The following is a 10241-nucleotide window of genomic DNA, read 5'->3' on the forward strand; positions in this document are numbered from 1 at the left end:
ACCAGCAGACCAGAGGTGTGGCCATGGGGACGAAAATGGGACCAAGCTACGCCTGTTTGTTCGTCGGTCATGTTGAGCAACAAGCCCTCAGTACATATGATGGAACAGTGCCCGCCCTGTTCAAGCGATACATCGACGATTGCTTGGGAGTCGCCGCCTGTTCGAGAGATGATCTCTTTCACTTCATCAACCACCTGTCCACATACCATCCCGCCCTTCAGTACACCTTTGAAGTCTCTACCACTTCAATCAACTTCCTCGACCTCACCATCTCCACAGAGCCTAACAGACCCACACTCTCCACGTCCATCTTCTATAAACCTACTGACTCTCATTCCTACCTCCTATTCACTTCCAGTCACCCAGCAGCCACCAAAAACAGCATCCCGTACTCCCAGTTCCTCCGACTCAAGCGCATTTGCAGCAGCAGTTCGGACGTCGAGGAACAGGCTCTGAGGATGCGTACCTTCTTTGAGGAATGGCAGTACCCCAGGCAGACAGTGCAGAGAGCCTTGGAGAGGGCACACACGGTGCCCAGACGAGAAGCCCTCACCCCAGTCGAGAGGGAGGAACAAGAGGACCGACCAGTGGCAGTCATCCCCTACCACCCTCACAACCTTACCATCTGTGACATCATCTGGAGAAACTTCCACCTCATCCAGAATGACCCGTACCTAGGACAGGTTTTTCACAGACCCCCCCCCCCCCCCCCCCCCCCCCTGATAGCGTTCCAGAGAGAAAAAAACCTCCGTGACTTACTTGTGAGGACCAGATTCAGCCACCAAACAGGTAACCCCACTCCCCCCGGATGTAGCCCGTGTGGCGAGGCCAAGTGTAAGACCTGTGCCCACATCGATGCCTCCACAACCTTTGTGGGCCCCCAAGGCCAGTTCATCCCTCGGCCCAATTACACTTGCAAGTCAACCGACATTGTGTATATTTTGACCTGCACTCTGTGCCACAAGCTCTATGTGGGTGAGACCGGCCGATCATTAAATGAGCGTTTCTCAGAGCACCTTCGCTCAATGCGGCTGAACTACAGTGACCCTATAGGTCAACACTTCAACAGCCCATTGCACAACTACACCCAGGCAAGGGTGGCAGCTGTATGGCAGAACCCGAGCAACAGAGAATACCGCAAACATATGGAGTCCCACGTGATCAGCCGCCTGGGGACCATCCAGCCTGCAGGCATCAACACCAGAGTGATGGACCCGTAGCGGCCCTGGGCCCTCTTCTCTCTCTTTTCCCCTCCCTTTTCACTGCTCCTGTCCCCCTGTAATCCACCTTCAGACACACACACACTCATTCTCTCTCTCTCCCCCCCCCCCCTTCCTCTCTCCCCCACTTTTCTCTCCTCCCCCTCCCTCTCCACCACTCTCTCTCCCTCTCTCCCTCCCTCCCTGTCTCTCTCGCCCCCCCCCCCCCCCCCTCCCGTTTTCTTTCTCTCCCTTCACACGCACAGGCACACACACACTGACCAGCACACGTATTCTTACACCTTTTCATCTTTTGGCGAACCACAACCCTCTTTTTCCACCTCCACCCCCCCCCCTCCAGTGTTCAACCATCCCCCCTTCTTTTCCTTTGTAAATATTGTTCACCTTTTTCTCTGTTCTTCTTCTTTTTTTTCTTTTCTTTCTTTCTTTTTTTTTTTTTTTTTTTTTTTTTTCTCTCTGATTACTCCTCACAGTTCTTAGTTTTACCTCTGTCTTGGTTTTGCCCTCTCTTTTCTTCTCCGTTCTCAATTTTTCTCCCCATGAAGAAGGGCCTAGGGCCCGAAACGTCGGGATACTCTCTTCATAGGACAAGTCACCACCTACAGGTTAGTCTCAACCGTTTTCTCGCCTTTCTTTATTTCGTTATTAATTTATGGAAAAAAATTAATTACATTTAAATAATTCTCGATGTCCAATCTTACTGCGGGGAAGCAGTGTGAATGCGCGCGCTCGCGCGCGCGTGTGTGTGTGTGTGTCTGTGTGTGTTTCCGTGCGTGCGTGCGTGTGTGGGTCTGTGTGTGTTCATCCGTCTACAATTTAACGTAACTTGTTTGTCCTGCATACCAGTGTTTACCCTGTATTCCCGGTCTTCTGTTAAAGAAAAAAAAAAAAAACCCACATCGGTACAGTTATCATCAGACTGAGTTCTGATAAGTTCCCAAACAGGTGTGGGGAAGAAAGATAGTATCACAGATACCGAATCATTTTCAAGAGTTGGCGGCCGAGTATCGAGAGTTGGTCTACATGTTGCCAGCGTAAACTGCGAGGAAAATTAATTATTTCGCTTGGTTTGGAATATCTACTTCTGATCTAAGTTTCAGTTTAGATTTCAGATCAGTTTCAGTCATCTTATGCTACGTCTCATCAGAAATTCATTGGGGTGAGGGCTATTTTCCTCTGGTCATTGTTACATGTGCGGGTAGACGAAGCATGCACTGGAAGACCAAATGTCGCAGTCCAAGGGATGTCATTCCTTCTAAAGAAAATAAATACGTAAGTAGTTTCCCTTTAACCTACCAAAAGGGAATTTGCTTAGCGGCAAGGTTTATTTCCTTATTTTTAAAATGGCGTATCTCTCGAACAAACAGCGTTATCCCTCCAGTGTTTGAATGGTACTCAATAGAGCTATAGTTGTTATATCTTATGTTTATCCCATGACGTATGCGATCTATGTCATGAAAATTACCATTTTCAAGGTCTACTTCACATTATGTGCTCTGGAAGAAAAAAAAAAGAAGAAAGCCTCCCTGTCTGTCTGTCTCCCTGTGTGTGTGTGTGTGTGTGTGTGTGTCCGCGAGCGTGGGCTTAATACATGTATACTTTCAGTGACACTGACATCAACAACAGCCGTGATATGAAGATGATTGTGTGTGCGATAAAATAAAAGGGCTGAGTTTGTTTGTTTGTTTGTTTGCATGTTTGTTTTTTGCTTATCATGCGTAACTTGAAATGTGTGCGTAACTTTTTCTTTATATATAATTTCATAGTGCCGATATTTCACGTTCCGGTGGAGAGAGAGAGGGAGAAGGAGAGTCTCTGTTTCTCCTTTCCTACACACACACACACACACACACACACACACACACACACAATACACAATACTAGACTTCGTGGCCCATTGTCTTTTATTTTCCAGAAGCATAACTGCGACCAAAGCAGTTAGAACAATAATGGTAAAGAGCACATCAGTGTACTTCCATGATTGCGTCGTGCGCAACAAGAAGACATCACTGACAACAGAAAACCACACCTACTTCCCCTTTTTTATAACTCACACACACACACACACACACACACACACACACACACACACACACACACACACACACACACACACACACACACACACACTGACACACACACATACAAACACACACTGGCACCCTCACAGAGAGAGAGAGAGAGAGAGAGAGAGAGAGAGAGAGAGAGAGAGAGAGAGAGCAAAATACGTCAGTTAGTAAAAATGAAAAAGATCATTGATGTTCATTGACGAAAGCTTTTTTTCTGTGCTCATGTTCTGCCTATCATCGATTATTCTTCAACTTTATGGGACAACTGCAGCAATACAAACTTAAAATTTACTCATCGTATGTATGAAAGAGCATTAAAACTAGTATTGTTGAAGTCAAGCTCTTTGACCCATATGGATTATTAACTACTTAATGTATTATCTTCGTCCGCCTCAGAGCAAGGACAAAAGTCCGCGAAGCCCTCATCAGAGACATGCTCTTTGCTGACGATGCCGCAGTTGTGACCCACACCCAGCGGGACTTGCAGTCACTAATGGACCGCTTCTCCCAGGCCTGCAAAGATTTCGGTCTGACCATCAGTCTCAAGAAGACAAAATTGTCCTAGGCCAAGACACGCCATCTCCACCAACCATCACCATTGATGACGACGAGTTTGAAGCCATCCATCAATTCACTAACCTTGGGTCCACCATCACCGACAACCTCTCCCTTGACACCGAGATTGACAAGAGGATTGGGAAGGCAGCCACAACGCTAGCCCGCCTCACACTAAGAGTGTGGACAAATCCCAAGCTGACCACGAAGACAAGGATGGCTGTATACAACGCCTGCGTTCTCAGCACCTTGCTGTATGGCAGTGAGGCGTGGATCACGCATACTCGTCAGGAGAAAAGGCTCAATACCTTCCACCTGAGAAGCTACGGCACATACTCGGCATCTCCTGGCAAGACAAGGTAACAAACACCGAAGTCCTGACTCGCGCTGGCCTCCCGACCATGTATACCATGCTGAGACAGCGTCGGCTGCGCTGGCTGGGCCACGTTCGCCGCATGGAAGATGGTCGCATCCCAAAAGACATCCTTTATGGAGAGCTCGCCACGGGGCAGAGAAGCATCAGCCGCCCACAGCTGAGATACAAAGACGTTTGCAAACGTGACATGAAGGCACATGAGATCAACACTGAGTCCTGGGGGGACCTTGCAGATGACCGCAACAGATGGAGAAGCACTCTCAAGAATCAGCTATGGATTGGTGAGGACAAACTGTCAGCTGCTGCAGCAGAAAAGCGAGCTCGCAGAAAAGGGACAGCAGCCAACAGACCAGCATCAGCTTACACATGTGATCGCTGCGACAGAGACTGCCTCTCTTGCATCGGTCTCTACAGTCACAGGTGACGCTGCTTGGTCCAAGCAGACAGCCCAGTTAGACATTAGGTCGGATATACTCAATCCATGGTCAGCCATGACCGAAGGAGGCCTACTACTAATGTATCATCTTTCCACAGCAGGCTGTTCTTCAACAAGGCTATTTGCATGCATAATGTGATATATGGAAATTCTCCCAAAAAGATTACATAAACTTTTAACCCTTTCACCGCCAGTCAATTTAGAGTACAAAATTACCTTGTGGTATTAACACAGAAAAGACAGTGGCTAAGAATAGCTGGGGATCCCCCCTGCGATGTATAGAAAATATGGCCTATCGTACCATCGAACATTAAGAGCAGTAGGTTCATGGATAACAATGAATGGTCACCTTTCAGTGACATGGGTCCTCTACCACGCCTGTGCATAAATGCGAGCTTGGCGGTGAAAGGGTTAAAACTTATGACCGCAGACACAACCATATGTTATGTATACCGCGATCTAGAAACAACCTTTATAAATCCAGCTTCTTGTACTCTGGTGGAAATTTATGGTAAAACCTTTCACTCGTTTCAAAAGATAAAACGAATAAAAACGTGTTAAAGAAAAATATGAAAAATCATCTTAACTGTCCAAAAAATGAAAATAATACAAATCTGTATCTATTAGTTAGTTCATTATTTGTTAAATGTTTTGTATATGCCTTTGGTGGCGGTTGACTTGTTGTAAGAGGGTGCGTGTGTATGCGAAACGGGATGTGTTATAAATGTGTTGTAAATGCTAATATATATTTCATTTTCGCACGATTCCTGTATGCAAGTAACTATATTTCTAGTGCTTTTGTGTGTTTTGTTCTGTGTATCTCCCTACTTTTTTTTCCTTTTTTATTTTTTTTAATTTTTTTTTTTTTAATTTTCCAAATGGCTTGATGTAAAAAAAAAAGCAGTCGTTGCTTATTCAATTACCATCTTGAAATAAACATTTTGACATTGACTTTGACTTTGACTTTCACCGTCACACACACACACATACACACACACACACACACACACACACACACACACACACACACACACACACACACACACCACCGCACTTCGTGGCCCAAATAGTATCTTATTTTCCAGAGACACGATTGCGACAAAAGCGGTCAGAATGATAATAATAATTATTATTATTATTATTAATAAATACTCCTGTGACTGCATTGTGAGCAGGCAACAAGACATTGATGACTTATTGAAAACAACTGCATCACCACCTCCAACGTGTATGCTGTCCCTAAAAAGGACAAGAATACACAAATCTCTCAACACAACACGTCTGTCTCTGTCTCTGTCTCTGCGCTCCGCGTTTCCATTTCATTTGTAAAAAGCAAAGGCCTGTACAGTTAAACCTTGTGTGTCATTGTGCACTTGTCTCTTCTCTCTCCTCTTTCCCTCTCCCTCCCTCCTCTCTCTCCACCCTACACCCTTCTCTCACCCCCCTCTCTCCCTCTCGCCCCACCCCCTTCCCCTGCCCCACTTACAGAATAATGGTCAGGTTACAGAAGTCGGTCTGTTCACAGTGAGTCAGCAACAGTCAACTGAAGGCAAGGTCAGGGTGAGTGTGTGTGTGCGCGCACACACACACACACACACACACACACACATCGCTGAGAATGAGTTCACTCAAAGTGTACAAAGGAGAACCCCCCGACCCCATGCTCCCCACCTCTCACCCACCTCTCGCCCACCCGCAAAAAAAGCAGCACAAAAGGGAGTGTTGGATAGAATACGATCTTACTGTCATGAAACGAAACCTAGTTAGTTAGTTTGTCCGTTTTTTACTTTGTTTGTTTGTAGGTTAGTTGGTTGGTTAGTTAGCTAGTTAGTGAGCCTGAGTGAGTTTGTTTCTTTCTTTCTTTCTTTGTTGGCTGCCTATCTATCTACTTGTCTATCTGTCTATATAATTACGATATATCGAATGCGGTCTGGTTTTGACTATGAATGGATTGCGTACTTACAATATCGATTCATCACAGCAGTTATCATATGTGAATGTATAAATTAGCATCCTTTCCAGGCGTCTTCTCATAATATTTCAAAGGCTACAGCGCCCGGGTCGCTCAGCTAGTGTAAAAGCAACATAGACTGACTGATGCCGACTGTACATAAAACAAGTCAGGTTTTCGTTGTAAGATCATCACATCCTACCAGCTCGGTTCCATTCAGCTTTTCATTTTCGTGTGGTTAAATATCTTATTCTTTCTATTAAAAAAAATAATAAAAAATGAAAAATAAAAAAGCCGTTGCGTTGTTCGTATTTACCTCATTCGGGACGACAAGTTTTCTCCTTTGCTTTTCCCCACAGACGGCCCATTTGTAAGGGTTTGGGTGAAAAAATTACAAAAAGTACAAAATACAGAGTAAGAAAATGAATCTTTCAGAACTGGTTTATTACGTGTTGGGCTACTACATAATTATAAAAACAATCAAATTTCTCATCTTACTTTTTACAGTTTTGCCATTATGTAGAAAATAATGCCAATTTTCACCCTGATTCACCATACCCATGCTCGCTTTCTGCACTAAATTCACTTTCTTCTTCGTCATCATCCACCTCTTCAATGTCCGACCCTTCAGTTTGTAACATTTCAAGTACTTCGGCAACACTAAAAACGTTGCCGTCGCTGCCTTGTTCGCTCCAAAACATTTTGAGAAGAACCCACTTTGTTTTAACAGGCTGACACGCGAGCTGACGACAACAGTCGTCACAGTGACTTTGTCAGCGTGTGTGCGAGACGGGCCAGAGTGACCCAGAATAGTGCACTCTGCTTGGCTAGTCATACAATCACGTGTACAGCGCGTGATAGATTTTTTATTTTTGGAAAATACTATTCCATTCCGTCGTCCGAAACCGAATACATTTTATGTGGGAATGCTCACGTATTCCGTCGTCCGGAGAGAGCTTTAACATCAGATTATAAATCTGTCTCAATATCTCTCTCCACTGTGCGTGAATGTAAACTTGGTTGTTGTTCTCTCTCTCTCTCTCTCTCTCTCTGGGAGAACCACACACACACAGCCACAGCCACACACACACACACATTAGTCACACTGTACATTTTTTGAGCTTGAGAGGAACACAAATAACACAAAAAACTAAAGTTTATAAAAACCTTTTGGGTAGTAGTTGAATCCTCTGTTTTGACACGACGTTTCGGACCATAGGCCCGTTGTCAAGTGATGACAAGAGGACAGTGTGAATAGGAAAGCCTATGTGAGGAAAGGGTGATGACATCTCACTACTTTCTGTTTTGATGGGCCATGCACACTAAACACTTGCTGATCACCATTCAGTGCCATACGTACTCACTCACACACACGCACACGCACACGCACACACACAAAAATTGCATACACATATATATTGCTTCTAAAAAGAGGGATAGGAGGTAAAGAAAGAATAAGGACAGAGAGATCAATGCAGAAGGGCCCAGGCTCTGACGTTCATTCCACTCGGCTGTGCGGTCCCCAAGCAGCTGTGCGGTCCCCAAGCGGTCAATGACGCGGCTCTCCATGTACTTTCTGTACGTGCTGTCACTTGGGTTCTGCCACACAGCTGAGATTCTTGCATGGGTGAAGCTGTGGTGTGGGCCAGTAAAATGCTGGCCGATTGGATTGTTGTAGCCTAGCTTCATCGACCTCAGGCGTTCGGAGAAGCGCTCACCCAAAGAACGGTAGGTCTCCTGTATAATGACTGGGCTGACAGGGTTGCAAGAAAATGTGCAAAACACCAACAAGGAACCACAGAACTTTATGTGCCTTTGTCTGTACAAGAGGGGTACCGCCGCTTACTAGAACAAGCATCGTGGAACAGTTACGTAGCAAAATAGCAAATTTTTGATAAAAGCATAGATGCTTAAACACCGGAATGTATCAATCTGTCAAACAGTTTGGAGCAGAGGGTGCAGGACAGAATGTATACAATGTCAGTGGACTGGCAGTTGAGATGACATGTCACAGTGAAAGTGCCAGAGGGGCCAAAGACTGAACCTGAGGTGTCTATAAAGGGACAGGTCTTGCACTTTTGATCCCCACAGGGTCTGCACCCTGGTGAGGTTGAATGGCTGGTAAGGGGTCTGAGTTTGGACTTCACGAGCATGTCACGTAGGTTTTTGTCTCTCTGAAAGGCAATTAGCGGTGGCTTGGGAAAGACTTGTCTGAGGTCTGGATCCTGTTGTAGGAGATTGAAATTTTCACGCAGGATTCTGCAGACTGGCATAAGTCATACCATATCACCCACACAACCTGCCAGTCTGTGTGTGTGTGTGCGTGTGTGCGTGTGTGTGTGTGTGTGTGTGAGTACGTATGGCACTGAATGGTGATCAGCAAGTGTTTAGTGTGCATGGCCCATCAAAACAGAAAGTAGTGAGATGTCATCACCCTTTCCTCACATAGGCTTTCCTGTTCACACTGTCCTCTTCTGATCACTTGACAACGGGCCTATGGTCTGAAACGTCGTGTTAGAACAAAGAGGATTCAACTACCACCCAAAAGGTTTTATAAACTTTAGTGTTTTTTTTATTTTTGAAGAATCCTGCAGTCATTTTTGTCTTCTTCCCTGGGAAAAGAAATAACATTTTGTTGGGTTCCTTCACACCTTGGTCTCCTGTATAATGACTGGGCTGACAGGGTTGCAAGAAAACGTGCAAAACACCAACAAGGAACCACAGAACTTTATGTGCCTTTGTCTGTACAAGAGGGGTACCGCCGCTTACTAGAACAAGCATCGTGGAACAGTTAGGTAGCAAAATAGCAAAGTTTTTGATAAAAGCATAGATGATATTTAAACACCGGAATGTATCAATCTGTCAAATACATAATATATAGTAATGTAATCAGATTAAGGCAAATTCAGACATTATCGAACAGGATAAAGCTGAGCGCTTTCTAACTAAGATCAACAAAGATGTTAAATGCATATGTGGAGAATCTATTTCTAGCAAAAACGTACTATTTGAATGTCAGAATCTAAAATCGTTTTTACCAAACTTCTTGGAGATTTCTTGTGAATGCATTTTTGACGATTTCTGTCAAGATGTTATTTGTTATTGCAGAAGTCTTGCTGCATAGTCCAATAGGGCATTTGTCATAGTTGTTTGATGTTAGGCCCGGCGTCAGCGACGGCCGCGCATCATTTTTTGATGCCTCGCTACATTGTCGCGCCGACACCTGAAACTTGTTGCGAGGTGTGTCGCTCGCATACGCGCGACAAATCTCCCCAGGCATCATGCATCACGCTCCATATTTGGAAAGTCACGTGCTGTCAGTGTCGCCTTGACGATAATTTCTTGATGATACTGAAGAGGAAATTGTGATTGACTGTTGCCATGAAAATACCCCCCATTTTCCGAGGAAGAAAACAAAAACTTCGTTTTTTGTTGTTCGTCGTTTTTTGTTGTTGTTTTTGATGATGCTGTTGTTATTTTTTTGTTTTGTTTTTTTTTACATTTGAAATGGGGCAACAGCAATATATAACATGCTTTTTTTGTTTTATATACTGTTTGTTTCTTTATTTTCTTTTGACGTTTTTTTCAAACACATCACCACGTTTCCTTGAATTTATTCATCACACCCCTTATC

At 44.6% G+C, this 10241-nt stretch overlaps 1 protein-coding gene across 1 annotated transcript in view; it reads left to right on the forward strand.

Annotated features, from left to right (window-relative positions):
* Positions 1–8715, forward strand: part of LOC143283884 (uncharacterized) — an 8767-nt gene extending 52 nt beyond the window's left edge. The window contains exons 1-3 of the mRNA XM_076590275.1: positions 1–670; positions 815–1191; positions 8699–8715. The exon at positions 1–670 is cut by the window's left edge and continues 52 nt beyond it. Of these exons, the coding sequence (XP_076446390.1) occupies positions 1–670; positions 815–1191; positions 8699–8715 (1064 nt within the window). The remainder of the gene's footprint in view (positions 671–814; positions 1192–8698) is intronic.
* The last annotated feature ends 1526 nt before the right edge of the window (positions 8716–10241 follow it).

This window comes from Babylonia areolata, chromosome 7 (genome assembly GCF_041734735.1).
Source record: "Babylonia areolata isolate BAREFJ2019XMU chromosome 7, ASM4173473v1, whole genome shotgun sequence".
NCBI classification, from domain to species: domain Eukaryota; kingdom Metazoa; phylum Mollusca; class Gastropoda; order Neogastropoda; family Buccinidae; genus Babylonia; species Babylonia areolata.